The sequence below is a fragment of the Vicia villosa genome, unplaced genomic scaffold (assembly GCF_029867415.1).
Source record: "Vicia villosa cultivar HV-30 ecotype Madison, WI unplaced genomic scaffold, Vvil1.0 ctg.004907F_1_1, whole genome shotgun sequence".
Lineage (NCBI taxonomy): Eukaryota > Viridiplantae > Streptophyta > Magnoliopsida > Fabales > Fabaceae > Vicia > Vicia villosa.
In genome coordinates, this window is record NW_026706538.1 from 55,566 (window position 1) to 82,217 (window position 26,652).

The 26,652-nt window shown below is 36.9% G+C and overlaps 2 protein-coding genes across 2 annotated transcripts; both read right to left on the bottom strand.

Moving 5' to 3' along the window:
- Nucleotides 1-1,312: 1,312 nt before the first annotated feature.
- Nucleotides 1,313-4,577, bottom strand: LOC131642378 (protein RTF1 homolog). Its single transcript, XM_058912636.1, has 2 exons — nucleotides 4,452-4,577; nucleotides 1,313-3,377 (listed from the first exon to the last, which is right to left on the bottom strand). Exon 2 carries the CDS (start codon nucleotides 3,341-3,343, stop codon nucleotides 1,370-1,372), a length of 1,974 nt encoding a protein of 657 aa, XP_058768619.1. The 5' UTR covers nucleotides 3,344-3,377; nucleotides 4,452-4,577; the 3' UTR covers nucleotides 1,313-1,369.
- Nucleotides 4,578-4,931: 354 nt separating this feature from the next.
- Nucleotides 4,932-7,985, bottom strand: LOC131642377 (pentatricopeptide repeat-containing protein At3g09040, mitochondrial-like). The gene has a single exon (XM_058912635.1). The coding sequence runs from the start codon at nucleotides 7,825-7,827 to the stop codon at nucleotides 4,933-4,935; it is 2,895 nt and encodes a 964-aa protein (XP_058768618.1). The 5' UTR covers nucleotides 7,828-7,985; the 3' UTR covers nucleotide 4,932.
- Between the last annotated feature and the right edge of the window lie 18,667 nt (nucleotides 7,986-26,652).

Consider the following 26,652-nt stretch of genomic DNA (forward strand, 5'->3'; position numbering starts at 1 on the left):
TACTAGGTAGTGAGTCAATGCTCTGGTCATATAACATGAAGGTTTACTCCCTTCTATTTGATGATGTAGTGAGATTATGTGATGATTGGTCTATGTGTTCCTAATATTTTGATACATGGTTATATTATGAGACTTGATTATTGGTATCAATTGAGAAATAAATGAATTCCGCTTTGACATGCATGTGAAACATGAAGTTTAAATATGTGTTATGATTATGACCATGAATATGTTATGTCATTTTGTTTGGTTTTTGAAAATACATGTGATGCTCTCTAGAGATATGCATAATATGTAATTCTGATTATGCAATATTATTTATATGGGGTTATAAGGTGTTACAAGATCTACGAGATGAGGGTAGAATGCAGGGTTAAATGTGGTTCTTTAATGATATTCTCTAAGGTGGGCCATAAGCACACTTATGCCATTAAGACTATAAAAGACAACCACAGATCTGCTAAGGTTTTGGATAATAGATCTCCAAATTCAATGTGGGTGGCCAAGGCAAATATGAAGAAAATGCAAACCTCTGAGACAGGATTTATGATATTATTCAAGACATGAGACAAAATTACTCTGTGGAAAATTACTGTGGCTAGGGCATGGAAAGCAAAGAAGATAATTGAAGGATATGCAGACAAGCAATATGCAAACTTGTGGAGATATGCTGCTCAGTTGCAAAGGATAAATGTTGAGAATACTTTGAAGATCAACATTGAAAGACCAATTTCATCAATTCAACCAAGGTTTGGATTTTTTACTTTTGTTTTGATGAATGTACAAAAGAATTCACAAATGGATGCGGATCATTTGTTGTTGGGGTTGATGGGTGCCATTTAAAAACCAAATATGATGATCAATTTTTAATAGTTGTGGGTAAGGACCCCATTGACCAATATTTTTCATTGGCCTTTAGTATTGTGGAAACAGAAACAAAAAGATAGCTGCAGCATTAAGTTTTAAGCAACAGAATCCAGAAATGTTTCTTGATGAACGTTTAATTATTTATATTTATACAAATATTAATATCCAATTTAATAAATTGGAGATTCTAGTATGTATTGGATATTTCTTTTATTATTTTAGAAATATTAAAAGTTTTAATAAATATTGAGAAAATACCTTGACAGCCATACTTAAATTTTAAAATTGTTTTAATGACCGATATGTATTCCATGCTTAAATTTTTAAATTGCTTCAATAATATGGCAAACTGTTGACTTTTTATTGAACGATATTGCAATGTCCATTAAACTCTAAATAATATGTTTAAAACGAATGACAATATTTCATATGTTTAATTTGGACCATGCTTGAAAAAAATGCAATAGCTATAAATTATAATAATATATTTCATATGTCTAATTCAAAGAAGCCCCCTTCTTCTCTTATAATCACTAATGGACAATGTAAGAAGATGTTTTCTCCCATCATTTTCAGGTACTTGATAACCAATTGTAGCTTCTATTTTCTGTTTCCTATCAAAAAACACACTTCTTCTTTCTTCTTGTGTTCCATCAAATTTCTTAAGCTCAGCCAATGAAATTGACAACTCAAAATCATGCAACATGTTTGATTCTGTTCCAACATCCACAGGAGCATTAGTGTCAATCAACTTCCCTGCATTAGCAGCTTCTTTCAATGATTCTTTTGTTGCCTCAACACCAACTTTCTTATCATCTTTTTCTCCTTTATCTTCTTCTTTACTCTCTTTACTCTGATCTTCATTGTAGTAGTTTCTTGACCTTGTCCATCTCCTTGAAAATGGATCATACCCTTTCTCTCCCTCTTTCAAATTCGCGGTCATGTTTCTATGCTCGGATAAGTTCTTAAAATTCTCAACGCGATTCTTTTTGTTCATCTCGTCAAGCCTAATAGCCTTCACGTCGTTCTCTCTCGCGCGACGCATTGCATCCAATTCCGCCAACTTTGCTATAATCCTCTCCATCCACGCCTCGTCGTTTTTGCTCTTCGCTAATTCCATTTCCCTCTTTAACTTATCCTTTTCTACCGCAATATTCAACGGCCTAGATGGCGCGGTTTTTTTCTCTTCCAACATCTGTTTAACCGTGGCAGCCGAGTAAACGTATGAGTTTATTTTTTTTATCGCTTCCTTTTTATCCGATACATGTTTCTTACTAGGCATGTAGCTGCATGTTCTCTCAACTTCTCGCGTCCATTGTTTGAATTCTTTCTCTAATGGTGAAGAATCAGAAACTACAGCAACTTGAAATTTAGCAGCAGAATTTTCACTTCCCCAAACACAAATTAAGTACTTATGAGTAACTCTATTTTCTACCTTGTAGTGTTTCTTAGGATCACCACACTCAACTTTTTGAACCATGCATAATCTATAAACAGGTAAATTATCTGATTTTCCAATACCAATTCTCACAAAACAACCAACTATTAGTTCCTCGAAAAACGGTTCATTCAACCATTTCACAAGCCTTGATCTCCTTATGGTAATTTCCTTTATTTCTTCAAATGTTGGTTTATCTAATTCATCCATGTTCTTATCATCGTCACTGTCAACTAACTCACCATCATCGTCATCATCATCAGAAGAAGATTCTTTTTCACTTTCAGATCTCGCAACACTCTCACTTTCGCTTGAGCTACTTCGACTAACTTCCAAATTTTCCTTCTTTTTCTTCGTTTCCGATTTTCCATGATGGTCTGTGACTTGTTGCTTCATTCTCTTCGCGCGCAATTCGCTTAGTACATCTCCCTTTGCAGCTGTTTTCTCAGCGTTCCGAGCTGACGAACGAATCTTGGTAGACGGAGGACGGGGTGATGACCGATTATTAGAACTAGACGCTTTCGCAAGTGCATTATTACTGTTTTCTCTCTTCATTCTCATGATCATTTTCTCTTTTAACTCTCTGTCGCCTTTTTCTGTCGCTCTATCGGATAAAATCATTTCTCTTTCGAGTTCTGTCATCTTAGCAAGCCTTTTCTTGTCATCATCATTCTTGTAAAGATCATGACCACCTTCATCAGATTCTTCACTGCTATCACCACCACCTTCATCCTTGGAACCATTTCCTTCTCCGCCTTTGTTTTTATCTTCGTTACCAGTATTATTATTGTTACCTCTTTTGGTGTTTTCCAATTCCAATCTCTTCTTCAATGGAACATTGGATGCAATTGTTGTTGGCCTTTTGCTTCCTTTACCAACACCTTTATCAGAGTCTTCCTCTTTGGAATCACTTCCATTATCAGAAAATGACGCATCCTCGTGTTTCGTCGGTCTTGTGTTTCGAAGCTTTTGCCGCTTTCTCACCGGAGAATTCCTTCTGCCTGCTGCCTCAAGAAGCATGTTTTCCAAATCTGCCATCTTCTATTTTTTGTTATGATATGTATCAGTGTTCCTGCAATGCATGACACCAACAAATTGAAAATCATTCAAATAAGGCGGAACATTAACATATTTATACGTAACTACAAAGATTAATATCTCGAAACAATCGAAGTATATATCAATGTCGTAATATGAAACACATGCATTCAATAAAAAGATGAAACAGAAGAGAAAAAACATAGTTTAAGGAATTACCTTAGCAAGATTCAGATGTGTAATGGAAAGTAAAAAATGTTGATTGTTGTATAGATTATAACATTCAGCAATTTCAGTGGATATCTTTTGCTGTGATTTAGTCCTCTGTTGTGATTTGAGATACGAAAATCATGAAAACTAATTAGAACTACTTATTTTTAGAAACAAACTCCTATAGTTATGTACAAAATGCACACGTATTGTTTGACTCATTCTTTTAGATCAAAACAGTGTAAGATTTTGAAGGCTATATATTGTTATTTATTCATTTATTTACTTTTGGTAAAATCTATTTCTATTTTTTATTATTATTCTTATTATTATAGTCATATAATATAGTATAATATATAAACTGCTAGCGAGTTTTTTTTTTTTAAATTAGCATGTGGATTAGGTTTGTAATCTATTATTATAGTCATATATATAGTATAGAATATGAGAATGAATAAGAACCATCATATTTAAAAAAGAAAGGTTGAGATTAAGTTGTTTTCACTAAATCATGTGTTATTAAGAGGAAAGATAAATTATTAATCAAATTTTTAAAATATCTTTTAATCTCAACCATTAAATATAAATTCAATGGTTGTTATTAAATTCTCATATTCTCATATGACTTACTCAATTTAAATTAAAAAAAAAAATTCTTTGAAAAATTTAAAGTTTTATTTAAATTAAGTGTGTGTAGATACGTATATAAGTATAAACATTTGTTCTGTAATACTAACTCATGGTGAAACTTTAACATAGCTAGTAAATAAATCATATAGCATCATATATTATCAACTAATGATGAAAATTAACATGTAAAGTTTCAAAGATATTTCATAATTAATACCATTGATTCATATCAACAAATCACAAAAATAAAAAATGTAAAGCAGCTAACCTTATGAGCCTGAAAGAAACCAGTCCATGCAACTTTGTTTTCTGAATAGTAGATGTAAATTTTGTAATGCATTATGCAACAGCAGCCGTTTATATTCTACTAGGAATATCAATGCCATATAAGAGAAGTTTCTTGGTCTTTCTGTTAAGAGTCTTACATCTGACAATATATAGCTTGAACATGTACTTAGTACTTATAAGTGGGGTCAATTCTCACCCTACAAACAAGTTTTGTAGGGTTAAATTAGACTCAACCACAATTCTTAATATGGTATCTGAGTATTATAAGATGAATGCATCGCATAATGCAAATAATACTGCTACTTATTTACAAAAAAAAATAATAATAAGAATACAATCTATCCAACCTTTGCAAATTTTCATTTCCTTTCTATCTCTTTCCAAAAACAATATGAAACATTTTAAAAATAAAATGAAGGATGAGTTATTTCCCTCTTTTCTCTCTTTTCCCATTATTTTGATCAACAAACTTGCCCAGAATGGGAAATTCCATCTTCCTGCAATTTATTGTCTCTCATGAGTGCTGTCAGATGCTTCAAAGCATGTGAAATTTCATCAGAACTAGGGTGTGATAAATCACCCGCAACAAATGAGTTTGTCATTTGCCCGATAACAATCCAGCTACACCCAGGCATTTTTTGGATTTCTCTCTGTATCATTGTTCTCCTTAGAGATCTAGCTTCATCCCAATGTCCTGATGCAGCATACATATTAGAAAGTAGTACGTACGGAGAAGAATTTTGTGGTTCTAATTCGATAAGTTTCTCAGCTGCTTTCTGTCCTCTTTTTTCATCCCCGTGTATTCTGCAAGCACCCAATAAGTTAGCCCATATCATTGTGTTAGGTTCAACGTCTAGTTGGTCAATAAACTCTTCAGCTTCTTCGAGAAAACCCCATCGACCAAGTAGATCAACCATACAAGCGTAGTGATCTACTCTCGGACAAATTCCATAATAGTTTACCATGTTGTCGAAAATCCGACGACCTTCAGAAACCAACCCGGCATGACTACAGGCGGTGAGCACTCCAAGGAATGTGACATCATCTGGTGCAACATTTGATTGAGTCATCTGATCAAAGACATTCAGCGCCCTTTCTGCATAACCGTTCTTAGCAAACCCAACAATCATTGAATTCCAAGAAATTGCGTCTTTTTTTACCGCCAATTCTTTAAAAACTTTTGCAGCACTTTCTACATCTCCGCATTTAGCATACATATCTACGAGGGCACTGCTACTTAATTCATCTAGGTCAAAACCAGTATGGAAGATTAGAGAATGCATCTCTTTACCGTCTTGCAGTGACGATAAGAGCGCACAAGCTCGCAGAACAGTAACAAATGTTGCTTGGTCTGGTAAAATATTGTTGTCACGCATTTCTCGGTACAGCTTTAAGGCCTCATCACTGCAATCATTTTGAATATGTCCAGAAATTAAGGTTGTCCACAGTACAAGGCTTTTAAGGTTAGATAACTCGGAGAAAAGAACGTTGGCGTCTTCCATCCTCTGTGAGTCCATATACATGCCCAACAAAGCGGTACCTAAGAATTCACTACCACATAAAAGACCCTTCTTTAATACAGTACAATGGAGCTGCATCCCTAAAACTACCTTAGGAGGTTCTTTACAACAATCTATGAGGGAGGCGAATGTGATTTCAGATGGATTTAATCCCAACATCTGCATCTGATGCAAAAGATTAATTGCTTCTTTTGCATCTTTTAGAGCATATCCTGCAATCAGAGCATTCATGGAAACCACACTCCACTCAGGCATGGTAGAATAAACTTTACGTGCATCTTTGATTCCTCCGCATTTGGAATACATGTCAATGAGAGAGCTTCCAGCAAAAAGGTTTGTCTCTAAGCCCAACTTAACTGAAAAGCTATGAAACTGTAGTCCTGCTTCTAATGCCTTAATATTTCCACAAGCACTAAGAATACTAGCCATAGATACCTCGTCTGGTACAACGCCGAGTCGATTCATTCTCCGAAACATGTTGAAAGCATTAGTTTCCTCTTCTTCTTGCACATATCCAACAAGAATAGCATTCCAGGAAATATTATCTCGATATTTCATCTGCTCAAATTGTTTTCTAGCTTCCTTCAAGGCCCCGGCCTTAGCATACATATCAACCAACGCGTTATTCACACACAAATTATCCGTAAACCTTTTCTTGATAATAGTCGAATGCATCTGCCGACCGATCTCCAAGAATTCAAAGCAAGCACACGAACTCAAAATGCTAGAGTACGTAAACTCATCCGGGTCAATCCCACACCCCATCATTTCAGAGAACAACTCCATAACATCACTCAAACAACCATTCTGCGCATAAACTCCAAGAATCGTATTCCACGTAACAACATTCCTTTCACACACAACATCAAACACTTTCTTCGCATCACCCAACCTTCCACACTTCCCATACATATTAACCAAAGAACTCACCACATAAACACTCGACTCAAAACCAAGTTTAACACCCTCTCCATGAACCAACACACCATAATCCAACTCACCCAAACCCGCAATCGCACTCAAAACACTCGCCAACGTAGACCTCGACGACCCCACACCATTCTTCCTCATCTCTCTATAAAACCCAACCGCCTCCTTATAATAACCTCTCTTCCCATGACCAGATATCATCACATTCCACACAACAACATTCTCACAACCACCCATCTCATCGAACAACTCACGCGCATAATCCATCTTCCCTAAACTCACACAAGCATTCAAAACAGTTACATACGCTAACTCATCCAAAACAAAACCACTCCGCATTTCATCAAACACGTGGAGTGCTTCGTCATACAAACCAACACTTACATAACCACTAATCAACGCTGTCAACGAAGGTGTATCGAGATGTAACAAACTCGATTCCAATGCTGAATCGAACAGTGTCCGAGCTGAGGTCATACATTTGCATTTCGTGTAGAAATGAATGAGGTTGCGGTGGATTAACGGATCGGATTCGAATCCGTTTTTGATTATGGAGGTGTGAACTGATTTACCGAACTCGAGGTTTTCGAGTTTTGTGCAGGATTGTAAAGTGGTTGAGAAAGTTGTTTGGTTTGGTTGTTGAGATGAGTTTATTAGTGTGGTGTAAGTTTGAAGGACTTTTTGGAATAAGGATTGGCGGGAGTAAGTGGAAATGAGTGAATTTGAATTGGTTGTAATTGTTTCGAATGGGAGGTGGTTAGTGGCATTATTATGTTGGTTGTTGGAGTGAATGAGTTTGGGGATTTGGTGGAAGAATTGGGAATTTGGAGAGGGAGTGATGAAATGAGAATGGTGAGTTGTTGTTCTTAACATGTAGTTTACTCTGAGTGATGCTGTTATGTGCATCTATGATGGAACATTGGAATACGCTTTTGTTGTGTGTCTATCGGTCATCCATAACCTGACTTGGAAACTGGAATGTGAGTTTTGAGATTTCTTTCGGTTGTCCTCTGTGTAACTCGATGATTTGAATTTAATGTGGGTAGTGCTTTTCGTTTTTGTCCCTGATGCAGCCTTACGAATAAGTTTTTTGGTTTTTTCATGGTCAAATATAATTAGCTTACTCTATCTAGATTAGGATGGAAAATGAGCATGGCTGTAGCGGTTCAAAAATATTGACTCAAGGGTGGACGGGTTGGTCGCTCCTACCTCCTTAAATCTCAAAAATGGTATGAATCAACTCGCAAACTTTAACCTCAATATCATATTGACTTGAATATCATAGTGCTAATATTTTTGCAAATACCATTTTCAGTAGTCGGAGAATTGTCATCATATGCATCATCACAATGATTGTCTTCAAAATATCATTATTTTTTATTCTAGTAGGGAATAGTGGCACCGTCTGTAACACCTTAACGCCTCGTTCTACGGACCAAGCCTGAACGAGCTCGCGTTAAACATTTTTAATTTATTGCAACAATTGAATGTGGGGCTCCTCCTCAACGAAGAGAACTTGTGAGGCTCCTTGTCATACCCCAAAATTTGTCCATACTGTTTCTCTTGTTCAAATTCAAATCAAGGTCTTAATTCAAAAGATTGATCACTCAATTGTTCAGAAAGTCAACAGTCGGCTGGTTTGACCTAAAAGTCAACTGTGGTCAAAGTACAGTCAAAACTCCTGATTTTTTGTCAAAATCCTCATATTGAAGTATCATTCACCATTTGATCAAGAATTGATCATGGTTCATCAAGGAAAGATCAAAAATCAACAATTCAAGAAGTTTCTAAATTAGGGTTTGTATAGGAGAAAGTCAACTAAACTTTGACCAGCCATAACTCCTACATGGAACATCAGAAATTTTCCATCCAAATCTCAATTAGAAGGAAATTGAATTCTCTACAACTTTGTCTCTCACATTCCAAGTCTAAAAATGCTTCATTTGAGAGATATGACCTAAAACATTATAGGTCCCTTTTGAAAGTCAACCAAAAGCAGTTTTTTGTCAAAGCCAATATCATCAAGATAAAATCCTCAAATGGAAAAAAGCTTCCAAAAAGTCCTAGAACTCCTCCATATCTTAAAAATTGAGGGAGATAGGCCTTGTCAAAGTTGGTCGATTTTAAGGAAAAAATGTGAAGTAAAAGACTTCAAAATGGATTTCTTTGCAAATAGGCCCAAGTTTTTTTGACCCAATCTTGTTCCTAAAGTTATCTAGAAGACCCAATCCACTTGCCACGAATTATTGAGTTTTATTTGATTTTTTATGGATTTTATTTACTTTTAAAAGTAATATAATTCATATAAATCAAAGAAGAAACCAAATATTTGATTTAGCAAGGCATTCTAAGCATATCCAATCACCCTTTAATCACATATTAAAATAAAATCCATGGAGATTGATATTGGTGAAGAAAGAGGCAAATTGACTAATTTTGGAAATATAAGAATTAAGTTCCAATCAAACTTCAAATTGATGATTCATAGAGATTTTATGCAAATTTGTTACCCTAAATTCTCCCACTATAAGTACACAAGCCATACAAGTTACAAGGGGGCGAAATTCTGACTTGAAGAACCCTTATTCAAACTCATAAAATTGGAAAAACAAGTGAATTCGGTTTGAGAGTTGCAGGAGGATTCAAGGGCGTTGGATCATCAAAACACAATCCTTGGAAGGTAGTGAAGCGATTCAAATCAATCCCCAGGCTCCAAGCGTGCCGAAACGCGATAATAAATCCACGGAACTGGCTAGGAATTGTTTGTAGCAAAACTAGATCTGTTTCGTAGCAAAAATACCACAGTCTCCATGAAGAAGACAAGTACGAATGGCTATGGACCGGCGCTTGCAACCAACGTAGCGTGTGTTCGATCCCCCAGGGCGACATGGTATTTTTTATTACTCGTTTGCTTCCAGATCCAATGCAGGAGCCTCCTGTGTGACCATGGTAGACCCACAATGCTTCACCATTAGATTCCCCAGTGCATGATCTGACGTCGCTGAGCATGCTTATCCACCATGATCCCTCAGCTCTGAACCACACGGAATCAATAGCTAAGTTTTGCTTCTTTTTTTTTAAATTTTTAATTACATAAACTTGTTTTTATTTTATATATTATTTATTATATAGTTTTTTTCTAATATTTATTTTTAAAAAAAAACCTTTTAACATTTTATTTTGTTTCACCAAAATCATCATTTTTATATTAATTCTCATTTCAATTTAATTGATTAAAAATAAATATATTTACTTTAATTAATAAATTTATTTAATTTAAATTGGTTTAAAGTGTTTAAATTATTTAATTAATTTTAAAGATTTTATTAATTGACTAAAATATATATTATAGTTAGATATCTAATCGAAACCTGATTTTATCGATTTAATTAATTAGGTTGAAAACCATTAATTAATTAATTCGATTTTATTTATTCTATTAACCATGACTAACTTGTGCCCTATTCAGGGTTTACGAAGATCATTCCATACACTGAAATATTTCTTTTTCTGTGCTTTTCTTTCAGGATTGGCTTTTTCAAATGCCTCTCAACTACGCGCCACGCCTTTTACGAAGCTAAGTTCTGATTTTATTTTCCTTTTAATATCATTTACATTAAAAAATTGCTATCAAAGGTAACCTCAAAATTCAATGGACTCTTCTTTTACTCACTTCTTTTTTTGTCTGCCTTTGTTTTGCCAATTTTCAGGGTTAACCCCGAGACTACAAACCATATCAGATCAAATTAAAAGCTAAGTCCTATTTCATATTTATTTTAAATATTCATTCTATTTTATTTTGTTTCTTCCATCAAATTAGAGTCAGCCTTAATTGTCGTTGAATTAGCCATACACTCACTGTATTTTATTCTTTTGTCAATTCTCCGAGGATCCGAGTCAATGCTCAAGGCAAACTTTTGCCCATCAACCTTCATCAATCGAAGCTAAGTTTTAACCCATTTTCTTGTATTTTTACTTTTATTGATTAGGGTTAACTGCATTTGACTTCTGAACTGATAGTGCACTCACATATATTATGTTTCATGTTTTTCCCACCTTTTCAGAGTTTGCCAATTGCCGAAGCTATGAATAGTCGGTAACCCTAAACCCTATCTCAATTATTACTTGTTTCAAACTTATTGCTTTGTTTATCCTGCTGGTTTCAATTTCCCTTTCCCCCGCTGGTTTCATTTTCCCTTTCCCCATTATTGATTTAATTGTTAATATTAATTGTTGTGGTTAGTAATTCTAGGGAGTGCAAGCTTGTAATTAACCTAGAATAACTAATTATAAGATAAATATCTGAATCAAATCACGTGATTGTTGCACCCACGCACACTTTTGGGGTAACCTCTTTGCCGCCTGTTGCATGTTGCCTTGTTGCCTGTTACCTTGTGTTTTTTGCAGAATAGCCATGTCCCTCGAATACGAGGATACCTCAGCCATGTTGCCTCGATAAATACAAAGGTCATAAGACCCTAATGATGCTGCCTTCGATACGCCTATATGACCTCGACCCTCGGAAGTTGCCTACGAAAAGGCTGAGGTATCCTCTGGCTGCCTACAAAAGGCTATTCTGGTCCTTCCCTTAGACTACCTGCCTCTCTATGGCATGGGACAGTCTTATGGCGAACGACGTTGCGACGACCCTTCAACCTCCAAATGAAAGGCTTCCTGCCCTCTTATGGCATGGATAGACCCTTTCACCCTGAAAGGCTAAAAGAACGTTTTTCATCTAACCAGGTAATTGCCCTTAATTGCTTTGCCTTGCTCTAAAGCCTTTTTCATATTCTTTCTCATAAACCTTCAAAATGGCTACGCTCATTTACGAGCTAAAGTCCGTGTTCACTTCTCCTACATTTCTTTTCAAAAAGCGAGCAAAGCAATTAAGAGCCCATGGATAACCATGGATGCAAAGTGTAACACAGTGAACTGACTTTATCATAATCGGAATGTACGGTAAGCAAGAGTCGCCACCGACTTTTATTTTATCCAAACAAATTCAGAAAGGCAAAAAGAAACAGAAAAAAAACCTTTTAAGAAAACTGAGTTCGGGGGGTAATTTATGCAAAGGGAAGGTGTAAGGCACCCTTTGCATCCATGGTTTTCCATGGGCTCTTAATTGCTTTGCTTGCTCGTTTGTTTAGAAAAAGTAGATGAAAGAGATAGGGACTTTAGCTTGTGAATAAGCGTTGCCCTTTTGAAAAATTATGAGAAAGAATATAATAAAAAGGTTTGAGCATTGCAAGGCAATTAGGGGCAATTACCTTAAACTCAGATGATAGGTCTCTTTTTAGCCTTTCAGAATGAAAGGGTCTATCCTTGCCATAAGAGGGCAGGAAGCCTTTCGTTTGGAGGTTGAAGGGTCATCGAAGCATCCTTTGCCATAAGACTGTCCCATGCCATAGAGGGACAAGTAGTCTAAGGCAAGGATCAGAATAAGCCATTTTCGTAGGCAGCCAGAAGATACCTCAGCCTTTTTCCGTAGGCAACATCCGAGGGTCGAGGTCATTTGTGTATCGAAGGCAGCATCATTAGGGTCGTGACCTTTTTATCGAGGCAACATGGCTGAGGTATCCTCGAATTCGAGGGACGTGGCTTATTCTGCAAAAACACAAAGGCAACAGGCAACAAGGCAACAGGCAACAGAGAGGGTTACCCAAAAAGCGTGCGTGTGTGCATCAATCACGTGATTCAATTCGGATATTTATCTTTTAATTAATTATTCTAAGTCAGTTTAAGGTTGCCACTCCCTATTTTACTAACCACGCAGTATATAATAATATAAAGCAATAAAGGAGGCGGGAAATTGTAACCAGTGGATCCCTTATCAGGGTTTGATACAAGTAATAATAATAATAAAAAAAAGGTTCAGGGTTACCAATAACGTAGCTTTGGCAATCGACAACCCTGAAAAGGATGATAAATAAAAGTTGGGTGAGTGTATGGCTAATTCGAAGGTTGGCAGGGTTAACCAGAAAATAAAAAAATAAAAAATAAATAAATAAAATAAATAACAATTAAATAAGCGAGACTACTTAGCTTTGGTTTGAATTTGATCTGATATGGTTAGAGTCGGAGGAAACCTCGGAAGTAACCCTGAAAAGACAAGGCAGAAAGAGAGGGGTGAATGCACGGCAAACCCTAATATCAAAATAATTTAGATATAATTTAAATTAAATGAAATGAAATTACATAACTTTGAAGTTTGTGGAAGGCGCGCCTTCGGGACCAATCATGTCGCTAACCCTGATAATATACAGAAAAGAAAATATTCAGTGTATTGGAATGTTCCTCGTAAATCCTGATTAGGGCAAAAATTGAATTAACATAACACAATCGATTTAATTAATTATTGGTCTCTCGACCTAATTAATTAAATCGGGATAAGGAAATAAAATCGAGGGTAAAAATAATTTTTAGGAGTTTTTTGGAATTAAAATAAAATAAATACAAATTTTTGAACATTTTTTAATTAAATTAATAAATAAATGAATAAACCAATAATAGATATTAATAATTAAATTTTATTATTATTATACATAAAAAAAGGTTTTTTAAGAAATATGTATATAGTTTTCAAAGAAAACAAAGAAATAAAACATATATATAAATATTTAAATAAATAAAGTATTATATAATTAAAAGGAAAAAAAAATTGAAAGTCTTAGCTTTTGATTCTATGTGGCACGCGTGTGTTGTCTATGGTGCGCCTGCAGCTTCGTGTGCGTCAGATCTGTTGGAGGCGTGATCAGGTGGTTGGAAGCGTGAGAGCGCAGGATAACACATGCATCTTAATCCACCAGATCCCCTTGTTTCAAACTCAAATGCGCGCGCGAGCCGACGAATGAGGAGATGACACGCGATCATCTTCAACCTTCATCCGTCGTGTTAGCCTCTGTAACGACCTCTAGCTACAGTCGCGTCCATGGCTACAACCCTGCATTTACGAATACGTGCAAACGCGAACAAAAACTTTTCGCGATGATGCCATTAAATTCCTATGGACCTCGCGCGTGCAGTCATGGCCTTAATTTGTTCAACAAGTACCTGTAGCAAAAAGCCCTAAAAGGAAACCCTAACATCTAACTATGGCATATCCTTATACGAACGTGAGAATGATGTATTAACCAACCAGAAACGTTCAGCACAACATAACAAACGATTTTATGCAATCAAGATGTGTGTATGAGGCATGGATTAGAGTAATCGAGTCAAAAAGTTTCATGTCATACCTCGGTTAATAGGAGGCAAATCAGGGGGTGTTGCTTGCGTGTAGTGATCCCAACAGGTTCAGAATGCGTTTGTCAATCTTTTGGGATGCTAGGAACGACTTGAATCCCCCTCTAACTCCAAATTCGTTCTTGACTTATTCTTGAAGTTTAAGGATAAAACTAGGGCTCTTGGAGGCAGAAAAAATCGTCCTTGTGATCTGAGGGTGTTGTGTTTATATATTGGAAGGAATTAGGTCAACAATTATAGAAGGAATCTTGCCATATCTTTGATTGAATTTTAAGAAAATATGATTGAAATATGATTTTTTGAATGAATCTTTTTGGTGTAAATCTTACTATTTTTGACCAAAATTATATCTTCTTATTCCAATCATCCCTTGGCTGATTAAAGGAGAATATTTGATTGAGTTTTTTCTTAAAATCAAAGCAAATCAAATTTCTTATTTATTTCATTATTTTATGTAATTTTATTTATGATTTAAAGTCATAAAAACCATAAATTAATTAATAAAATAATAAAAATGTCAAGAACTTTATTTTTGGGCGTGCATGGGCTTGGCATGAAGATTTGGTAAGAAGGAAATGAGCCCATTATAAAAAGGATCAAACTTTCTTCACATTTTTCCATCCAAAATAGCCTATCTTTGACAAGGTCTATCTCCCTCAATTTTTGATGTATAGAAGTGTTCTAAGACATTTTGGAAACCTTAGAGAGTCCTCTAACCAATGTCTTTGGTCCCATATCAAAATCATTTTCCATCCTCATTTTATGACCTTTTGAAGAAAGTGGCTTTTTGTTGACTTTTGAAAAGGACCTATAATGTATGAAGCCATATCTCTTAAACCATTGACCTATGGGCTTTGATTCTTGGACCATTAGATAGAGGAATGAATTCTCTTCAAAATGAGCTTTGGTGGGAATTTTTCTGATGAAGTATGAATATTTGATGAATTTTCAAAGTTTGGTTGACTTTTTTTAGTTCATGCCCAAAATAGTAACTCTTGACTTTTGACTTCTCTGATCTTTCCTTGCATCATCATGATCAACCTTTGATCAAATGATGATTTTAGGGTTATGAGGATGTTGTTGACCAAATATCTTGAGTTTGGACTATATATTGACTTGAAATGACTGTTTTGCCCTTGAGAGTCGACTGTTGGCCTAATCAGAATTTGAGGGACTAAATTTGCTCTGTTTGACTTGAAACTTTATATGGAGATACTTTGGGATGTTAGTGACCCTATGGAACCACCTTGAGCCGTTGATTCAATGATTTTCCATCGAATTAATCAAACCCTAGTTCAGAGCTTTTTGTATAGGAGAGTGTGTTTTTGGAGCTTTGTCTTTTGTTCTGATTTTATGTGTGAAAAATGACCTGGGCAAATTTTGGGGTATGACACAAAGGGTGCCTTACACCTTCCCTTTGCATAAATTACCCCCCGAACCCGTTTTCTTTTAAAAAGGTTTTTCCTGTTCTTTTAGCCTTTCTGATTTAATTTGGATAAAATAAAAGTCGGTGGCGACTCATGCTTAACCGCGACATTTCTTTAAAAGTCAGTTCACCGTATTACAGAACTGGCGACTCTGATGGGGATATTTCGATTAAAAAGAGGGGTTACCTTAAAAGTTTAGGATCACTTAATTGTATTCTATTGTTTGCTTTGCTTGCTTTATTTTTCAGGGCTGTTTTGGGAATTAACTGAAGGACGAATCCTACACCCGGATTCAAGTACATCTAAGATAGGAAGTGGCATAGTCATGGCGACCTCCTTCATGTATGTGGAGGATTGGTCAATATGAGAGTTCACGCTTAAGTTAGGCCTCTATGGGTGTTTGCATGCTTCTCTTGTATGAGGGAGGTTCGTGCGGATGTCCGTAGGTGATTCGGAGCTTAAGGACCTTTAGTAACCTTTAACCCATCTTTACTTTTAGGAACGTAGTGGGGTGACTACTCTTGATGTATGTTGAGAGCATAGTCGCTACCCGATACTACAACTTAGATAGGTTCTTTCTCAAAGTATCATTGCATGGTATGTATGTATCATGTTCGAGGGTGCTTTAGGAGGGCTGACAATTCTGGGTAACTCGGTAGAACCCATTGCTGAAATCTCCTTACCCTTAGAAACACCTTTGGGGAAGGGTATCTCACATGATCTAAACTCCATGCAAGCCGAGCCTAAGGAAATTGTGTGACTTGTGTGACTTGCGTGACTTGTGTGACTTGTTTGTGTTTGCTACTAACCTTCATTTCCTTGCAGGTTTTGTTGAAAGGACTTGTTTGTCCTTACTATCCCATATTATTCCTAATGAACTGCATTCGCATAACATCATGACATCATGACATCATAAGCATGACATGATTTAACTAACCCTTTCAAGGTTCCTAGGGATTTAGGGCGCACAATTTCAGGGACTACTGTCAAGGACTGATTTCCTAATCAAGGGGCAAGAGGATTTATTTTCCTCTAGCCACATACCTTCCGATTCAAAGGTTTAGCACCTAACAAGGGGCAAGAGGATTTATTTTCCTCTAGCCGTATACTTTCAAATTCAGAGGTATCCCGAATCAAAGGCGATGACCCACTCGATATGGTGAGCTTGATTCTCAAATAAAGACGTTCAAAGACAAAATTCAGACTTCTTCAGACAAAGACGCGACCAAATCATTTTCTAATGTTGCTAACTAAATGCCTAAAGATCCTTGAAAACATTTCATTTGCATTCATAACATCGCATAACAGGTTTCCTATGATGGGTTTCTCATCCTTCCTCGCTGTTTATTTCAGCACAAATGGATCTCGAGCAATCAGTCAAAGACCTCCAAGCTCAAAACACTGAGTTCCAAGCCTTGATTATGAATTTGTCCAAGGGGCAAGAAGAGCTGAAAGTCATGCTGACTAAAAAGAAGAAGAAGAAGGGTAAGAAGACTCAGGTGAAAAAGCTTAGGCCGATCTTGCAACTCAGGGATGCCGAAGCCTCTGAAGACAGTGACGAGGATGATCAAGATGATGATGCTAGTATCAAAACTGATGCAAAAAGTAACCATGATTCTGACAAGCCTTCCGAAGAAGAAGAAGATTATTACCATGAGAACGAACATCCTGATGACAAATACAAGGAGTTGGAGGAACGTATGAAAGCCATGGAAATTCAGAAAATACCTGGACTGGATTTTGAAGAGCTGGGACTCATTCCTGGGGTCGTTATTCCTCCGAAATTCAAAACCCCCGCCTTTGCTAAGTATGATGGAGTCTCCTGCCCCAAGATGCACTTGAGGTCTTATGTAAGGAAGATTCAGCCTCACACTGCTGATAAGAGGCTCTGGATCCATTTCTTTCAAGAAAGCTTATCTGGAACTCAACTCGAATGGTACTATCAACTGGAGGGTACTAGCATCCGTACTTGGGAAGATTTGGTTGTTGCTTTCTACAAGCAATACCAATACAATTCCGATCTCGCACCAACTCGCAAGCAACTATAAAGCATGTCTATGGGACCTAAGGAAAGTTTCAAGGAGTATACGCAAAAGTGGAGAGATCTAGCTGGAAGAGTCCGACCTTCCTTGACTGATAGGGAGTTGGTGGACATGTTCATGGGCACGCTAACTGGGCCGTTCTATAGTCACTTGCTGGGTAGTTCCTCGTATGGGTTTACTGATCTTATCTTGACTGGGGAACGTGTCGAGAATGGCATCCGAAGTGGTAAAATTCAAGTTGCTACATCCTCAGGTGTTACAAAGAAGCATTTCAATGGGAAGTCAGATTCCAATGAGGTGTATGGTCAGAAAAGGAGTAACCATGACCAATCTGTTGGGGCAGTTCTGATCTCCACACCGGCACCTCAAAAAAGTCGTCAAAACAAGCAAGACATGCCTAGGCGTCAGTTCACAAAGATCAATATGTCATTGGCTCAAGCATTACAACACCTATTGAAGTCAGAATTGATCACTTTAAAGGATCCCCCTAAGAATCCTAGTACTTCTTCTCGTAGCTATAATCCCAATGTGAGGTGTGCATATCATTCTGACAGTCCTGGTCACGATACGAATAGCTGCTGGACATTGAGAAACAAGATTCAAGATATGATCGATACTGGGGAAATTGAATTTGATCCTCCTGAGACTCCTAACGTAACTGCTAATGCTGTGGATGGCTAGAAGGAGGGACTTTCAGATCATTAGTTTTACTTTCATTTGCAAATTTCTTTTCTGTTTGTTTAAACATTCGACTTATGATAGACATTATCTGTTTTAATAATCATCACCAGTGCATTGCATATGTTTGTCTTGAATAAATTATTTCGCTATCACTCATTTTAAAATTGTGTCTTTACTTTGCATATGTTTTGCGATACTCGACTCCTGCTAAAGTTGTATGCCTTTTGAGGGAGGATGACGAAAACAATACCGCAACCTCATACAGTATGCTTTTGAACAGACTATGCTGACGATGTACAGGCATTGTTTCAATTCCTAAACAGTGGAGATATAAGGATGTTAACCCCTAGTCAACCCCTTTGAGCCTGAGGTGTAGGAGTTTTTCTTTCTTGAACAATTTAAAACCTTTAATCATAACCTGGGGCATGGTAGTTACTTAGTTAACTCAATTACACTAATTGTTGTCCATACAACAATGATGGGTTCCCGCAACCATTAAGTCAGGCAGTCAATATCCACCAAAAAGAAAAGCTGTTAAGTCAAAACCTATGAAGGAGACTTATCAAAAATGGAAACATCCTGCTGACTGTAACCTCAAAATAAACAGTTCAGGCAAAAGTTAGGGATAACAAAAACATTTCAAAAGAGGTCACTACAAATCCTCGACAAAATAAAGTATTACCAGAAAGGATGACTGTCTGTCCAAATAAAAGTTCTGGTGCTTCAACCACCATCAAATATCAATGTTAACACTTCAAGCTTTGCTAAAGCTGAAACGCAAAGTTGACTGAGCATAGGATCGAAGAACATCACGAAGAAGGGGATGGGTATAAATAAATTTTTGAGCCATTATCCTTTGTTTTTTGAACCGTGAACCAAGCCACGTTACAACCCTTGAAAGTCCTAACTGAAGCGTGGTTAATTTGAAAGCATACTGTCACAACAAAGGTATCCCGACTCCTTAAGGCTTACCACAAATGCTGAGTTGATATTTCTTTTTTTTTTACAAACATCATGTTTTTATCAGTATCATGCTTTTACGTCTCCAGTTTTAATGTTTTTCAACAAACTCAAGACAGACATATGCATTGCATCTCATGAATACATTATTAAACATATCCTGCTACATAATTTCAAATGGTAGCATCAGAAAGAATCTGCACAGAGTACAACTAATGACTAAAATTTATCCCTACAGACAAAACCACTTCAGAAGCAATGTCTCTTATGTATACAAGGGGCATGACATAGTTTATCCAGTCGATTTGGGGCAATCAAGCCAAGATTCCAAGAATCTCTCAAGGGTGCCAAAAAAATCAGGAGCATGCATCCAAGTATATCTGAAGCTACTTCCCAATCAACATGGGACATTGTCCTTGGCCTATGATTACTAGGGGCATGACGCCCATAGTGCACATCTCATAAAGTCCTCGCGAGGCGAATCTTTCCAAAGTCCCTACTAGCAGGGGCAAATCTATGCAAGTCCAGTTTGACATCTTGATCAATATTCAGTGGTGTGTCCTAATCAATATAAATCACTGGGGGCAATATTCAAAGCATTCATGCCTTTCCACAAAGCCGGTTACACAGGATCATATCCCCCACAGAGTAATCATTAAGAAGATACCTTCAAATGTTCTTGTCCAACAAAAGACATAGCTCCTCAATAGAGCTCACATCTTCGACACCGTCGGTTCCCCGACCTTCTTCTCTTCTCCAAACATGGTTTATTAATATCTGTTATCCCTAGTCAGAGTACATCAAATTACTGGTCATCCTCAAGCAAAATTGTAAATCCCCAGCTGTGTACCTTCAAGACAAGATCAAACAGCAAAACCACAAGGATATAGAGATTTATTTTCTCAATCAAGACAACATAAATCATATTCACATATCATATGTCATAAACATATTCATACATCACGTACATTACCTCATAATGAATTCATACATAACACGCAAGTTTCTCATTTATTTTGAGAGACTCATCACATAATGCATGCATCATGACATTGCATAAAGACTAACTTTACCTTTTTCAGGATACAGGTACAAGCAGATAAACAATATCTCCAAATTTTCAAAGATCTAATTCTATCATCACGAACGGTGTAGACACGATCATATCAATCTAATTCAGGTACCACGAACGGTGCTGACACGATCAAAGAAAGAGACAGACTTAATCATAACACTCAATTCAGAAAATACCACGACAACTGAGTCACGATAATGGAATCACGAAAACTGAGTCACGATAATGGAGTCACGACAATTGAGTCACAATAAAGGAATCACGACAACTGAGTCACGATAATTGAATCACGACAACTGAGTCACGATAAAGGAATCAAGACAACTGAGTCACGATAATTGAATCACGACAACTGAGTCACGATGATGGAATCACGACAACTGAGTCACAATAAAGGAATCACGACAACTGAGTCACGATAATTGAATCACGACAACTGAGTCACGATAAAGGAATCAAGACAACTGAGTCACGATAATTGAATCACGACAACTGAGTCACGATGATGGAATCACGACAACTGAGTCACGATAAAGGAATCACGACAACTGAGTCACGATAATTGAATCACGACAACTGAGTCACGATAAAGGAATCAAGACAACTGAGTCACGATAATTGAATCACGACAACTGAGTCACGATGATGGAATCACGACAACTGAGTCACGATAGAGGAATCACGACAACTGAGTCACGATAAAGGAATCACGACAACTGAGTCACGATAAAGGAATCACGACAACTGAGTCACGATAAAGGAATCACGACAACTGAGTCACGATAATGGAATCACGACAACTGAGTCACGATAATAGAATCACGACAACAGAGTCACGTTAATGGCATCACGACGATGAAGTCACGACAATGGAGTCACAACGATTAAGTCACATATCTAATCCCGGTATTCAGTTCAGAAACAATCATGACAATATAGTCACTAAAATTAATTCACTTCACACTCAAATCATGCACCTGGATGGCATCTTTAAGCCCATCTTCGACAAAAGTCCCTTCATCATCAGCTAGGGCAAATTCCTAGGTATTCTAGTGTTCAATCCTCTTCAACCTTCAGATACCGACTAACATACATACCACTCTACATCTTCAGGTTTAAGAAAATTGAACAGGGGCAGCTGTCATACCCCAAAATTTGCCCATACTGTTTCTCTTGTTCAAATTCAAATCAAGGTATTAATTCAAAAGATTGATCACTCAATTGTTCAGAAAGTCAACAGTCGACTGGTTTGACCTAAAAGTCAACTGTGGTCAAAGTACAGTCAAAACTCCTGATTTTTTGTCAAAATCCTCATATTGAAGTATCATTCACCATTTGATCAAGAATTGATCATGGTTCATCAAGGAAAGTGTCATACCCCAAATTTGTCCTACCCTTTTAATTTCTAACTGGCTTAGACTTTGCATTCATGTAAATATCTTTTATTAGGTCATCTAACACATCATGCATCATTAATCAATAAATTTGGCTTGGGATCAAGGATCTTGGGAATTAGAATTTCTACTTCTATCCAACGTGATTCATCTGGTTACTCTTGGGCATTAGACTATGAAATTGAAGGGTTCAACTGAGCATCTTATGAGCCAGGGTTGTTTCCTCTCAAGCCTCGTCATCGCTTTTCATTCAAGTTTGCAAGATGAAGATATGACGCCACAAATTTATCACTTGATTCAAGTTTGGCTAATTGAAGAATATGAAGATTGAAATTTTAAGTGAGGCATAATGGAGGTAAAGTTCAAGATTACAAAGATTCCGGAGGATTTGAATTGGTTACTTGAAAATCTAGTCACATGGAAAGTCAACAAAAGTTAACAAAAGTCAACACCCAAATCAAAAGTCAACATCTACATGAAAGTCAAACTATTCAAATTCTGTCATCACATATCCATTACAACTCAAAATTCTAAATTACACCATTACAAAGCCTTACAACAAGAATTACAAAAAGAAAAAAGAAGAAGATAAAATGCTATAGTAGACTTTCGGTCAACTGTTGACCATTGACCTCAGATATTTGACTTTGACTCCATGTATTCTAGTCCCTCCTAAAACTCTCTCTTTTCATCTTGAGTGGTGACCTTCATTCCCATTCACGTCCAAGAAATTCCCGAGTCAGAAACGCGCTATTCAAGTCCCAGCCACAGCATACATGTTGTACTCCAAATTCCTTCAAAATACACCTGTATATATAAGTTATAACAACATCAGCATTCTAACAATTTTCAAAACCATACATTCAAAACAGTCAGCATAATATAAACCAAAAAAGTCCTTGCATACCCTACTAAATTCCAGCATAATTCAAAAAAGGGAAAGGCATTCATGTTCATAGATCTCAAAACAGTGTTCTAAGTGTAACATGCTCGGTTCGCATCAACTACATGTACATTAACCAAGTTCATTTAAAGAAAAAGCAGTTCGAAGAGGACCTACGAGTTACAGCAGCAACACAGTTCAGAGTCAGGCGGTAGTCGCGGAGATTTCGTTCCTCATGGCTGAAGCGCATAAATTCAAATTCTCCATTGGTATTGAACTCGCACCAGATTGGTTAAAAGTCCGAACCGAAGCTCTACAATGTGACCAAGCTGAACAAGTGCTACGAACCATTCACATACAGCAGCCCTGCACTAAAGCCCTGCAATTAAACCAGTCAGCATCGAAACTCACACCATATAAAACATAACCGAACCAAAAAAATAGCCCCTGCACAATTATATTCCCAAACAAGCAACCTCCAATCCGTAACTGCCAACAAAACCAAATACAAATCAAACAGTTCAAAACCCCATCCACCCAGTCAGCCCCAAGTTTTAAATACAAAAATTAGAAGAAAAATAGTCAGGGATATCACAAACAGCCATTCAAATCAGAGTCACATCTATACATACATACAGCTTTGCCAATACACTTCACAAGAGAATCCAACAAGACTTCAGCTTCAACTAATTTGAATTAACCTCACTGCATCTCACACTCAAATCCCAACCAACCTATAACAAACTAAGTGTCTACTAACCTATCCTAACCAATTTCTATAACAGTCCAATCACCCTAACTGTTTTCATAACTAACTTTCCATAACTACCTTCTAACCGCTCTAACAGAATTTCCTAACAAACTTTCCTAAGTCCACAACTAACATCTAACAGCTTTATAACCTCCTAACAGAATTACCAACAACCAATAACAGAAAACGGATAACTCAAAAACAGAAAAGAGAAGAAGAATTGGATTATCAGAAAACAGAAAATCAGAATAAAAACTAACCTCAGAGCTGATTCAATCTCGCCCTTCAACTTGTAACAGAATTCTTCAATCTATGGCTCAGATTCAAAGTTCTCAACTTTCACCTTCTCTATATAAACACTCTCCCTCCACAATTCAAAGGCTCACGTCATTTTCCACCCTCAATCTTCTTCATCCTTTCTCTCTTCTCACTCTCTGCTTCTTCTCTCTTCAATCTCCATAATCATCACCTTCCACAATTCCACACGCCATTTTCACCTCTTCTCTTCCCACGCTCATCCACCACCATTCATCCATCACCTTCAATCACTTCAACCACACGCCATTTCCACTGTTCATCTCTCTCCCTCACCTTCACCAAAGCTCATCATCGCCATTGTTGGAGTTTCAACCTCTGAAACTCCTTCAAACGAGCTCAACCTTCATCCCTTAACAACCATCTCCATGCTCTCTAAATAACTCTGTGTAAAGCTTTACAATCTCACTCACTCACGCTCTCATCTCAATTACTCTCAAGAACAACACAACAGGACGCAGCAGAAAATTCCAAAAGAAGAATAAAGAAGAAGAAGAAAGAGTAGAAGAAGTGAAGCGAGGGGGATGAACAATGAAGGAATTCGAAGCCATTACCTGATTGGAGTTGCCTCTGGTACTTTCTTTTCCCTTCGAGCACCGCCAAGAATCTCCGCCACCGGTAAGCTTCCTTCACCTTCATGTTTGCGCATTATTGTTCATTCTTTGATGCTATGATGTGCGTTTCTCCGTGGTGGATAAGAACCCTAAGGCCTTGAGGGTGATTTCGCGTCTGATGCCGTTTAATATCGTTTTGCTAAGAGTTAGGGTTCTGTTTTGGTTTGAATTAGAGAGATTTGAGAGGGGATTCGAGGAAACGAGGACCGGTCAGGGATATAGGAGGTCGAGAAGCTTAGGGAGATAGTGTTAATTTCATGGTTGAAATCATCGCCGCTGTTGCCACCGCCTCAGGGCGATTTCCGGCGAGAAGAAAGGTGCGAGAGTAAGAGAGAGAGGAAGGAATGCGAAGAGTCGCAATTTTGACTCTGAATCTTAATTGCATCCAAAATGCACCGTTTCCTTGAACCACTTTTTTTTAAATTTTTAATTTTCTTTATTTTCTGATAATTGAATAATAACACTACATTGGGCCTTGGCACCGAATTACTAATCACCACCCCTTAGGCCCATTATCATTTTTTCTTGCAACAAAATCATTAACAAAAATCTGAATAACATTTCCCTTGGGCCTGAAACGCTGCACCCCTGCCATAGCCCATGCACTTTTTGGCATAAGAGAATCTGGAATAAAAAACTACTCCCATGGGCCTTTACTTTGATTGGGCCTGTGTTTTACTCAGCATACATCTGAATTTCGTTCACACCATATAATTCAATTCACACCCCCCTGTTTCTATTTCTTTTAATAGCTAGAATTTTAGGTCCTTTTAATTAGATTTTTACCAATCTCTTTTAGGTATAATAATACTAATTTTCTTCTAATTTTAGACCTTAGTGCTAATTTTTGACATAGAAAATAATCGATAAAATTTGTTAGACTTTTAGATATTTTTAGGAATTAATCTTGGTCACTTTAATTGATATTTTTCACAATAAAAACTCATAAAAATAGTAGATTTTTTAGGTAATTTTGACATTAATCTTTTGAACTCATTTCTTTCATAAAAACCATAAAAATAATAGTACTCTTAATTCACTTTTTGTGCTATATTTTGACTTGTTCTTTTTCATGCCATTTTCAATATTCTACTTACCACTTTATTTTTCATGATAATAATAAGTAGAATTCCCCATTCATATTAGGCTAGTTCTCTTAGGCTAGTTCTTTTTCTTTTCAACTTTAATCCATTTAAAAATACTTGAATAAACTCCCGTTAAAAAATACCAAGAAAACTCATAAAAAATGACTAATAAATACTTTGACTAATAAAAAGGGAATGGAAGCTTGTAACTTCCCTTGCTTAAGGGATGTTCGAGTGCTTGGAGCTCCCTTGCTTAAGGGTTCCATTCAGGCGTAAGTTCCCAACCTCTAAAAAACACAAACCAAAGAGTAACTCGAGTTTCCCTTGCTTAAGGGATTTCCTCGAAACACTCAAACTCTCTCTCTCTTCTCTCGCTTTCTTGAGGGCACCGTTATTTCCGCTCCATTGCATCCTAGGCTGTCCCCTTGTGCAAGAGCGCGAACGTTAACGCCGCCCAACTAAAAAACACAAAAACAAACAAAACTATGGAGCCGAACTACGGCGCTCTGATTCCTGAAAAGGATACGTAGGCATCAAGTCGCGGGGCTTGAACGAGCACATTTGTAAATATTCCTTCTTTTCCCCGTATTTCTTTTGCATTCATCGCATGTAGACATAGACATAGATAACACCCTTTAGATAGAAACAAACATAGGTGGATACCATCGAGTACGATGGGCGCGAGGGGTGCTAATACCTTCCCCTCGCGTAACCGACTCCCGTACATTGATTCTCTGGTCGCAAGACCTTGTTCCTTCCTTTGCTAGGTTTTCTGATATTCCTTTCCCTTATGGGATAAATATATTGGTGGCGACTCTGTTCATTTTTCGCGAGCGTGCGACAGAAAGATCAAAAATCAACAATTCAAGAAGTTTCTAAATTAGGGTTTTGTTTACGGTGATTTCCGGTAAACAACCGCTAGTCTTCTAAACTATAATAAATATGATTTGGTTACTCGCATAATCGACTAGATTGATCCTAGGACATAGTCAAAAAGGTTGTTATTCCTGATAGTTCGAATTATGTCTATGATTGATGTGTCTCGAAATAAGAAATACTTGAGCAAAGAAATAAAGATTAGCAATCACCTTATTATACACGTAAATATAACACCAGTGAAAAGTGAGTTAAAGATAAAATATAAGACAAAACTGTAAAGGTGCAAGAATCTTAAAGTGCAGAAAGGTTAAATGCTTCGAAGATAAATGACATGAAAATAAAGAGTGCAGGAATGTAAATAACAGAAAGTAAATGAAACGCAG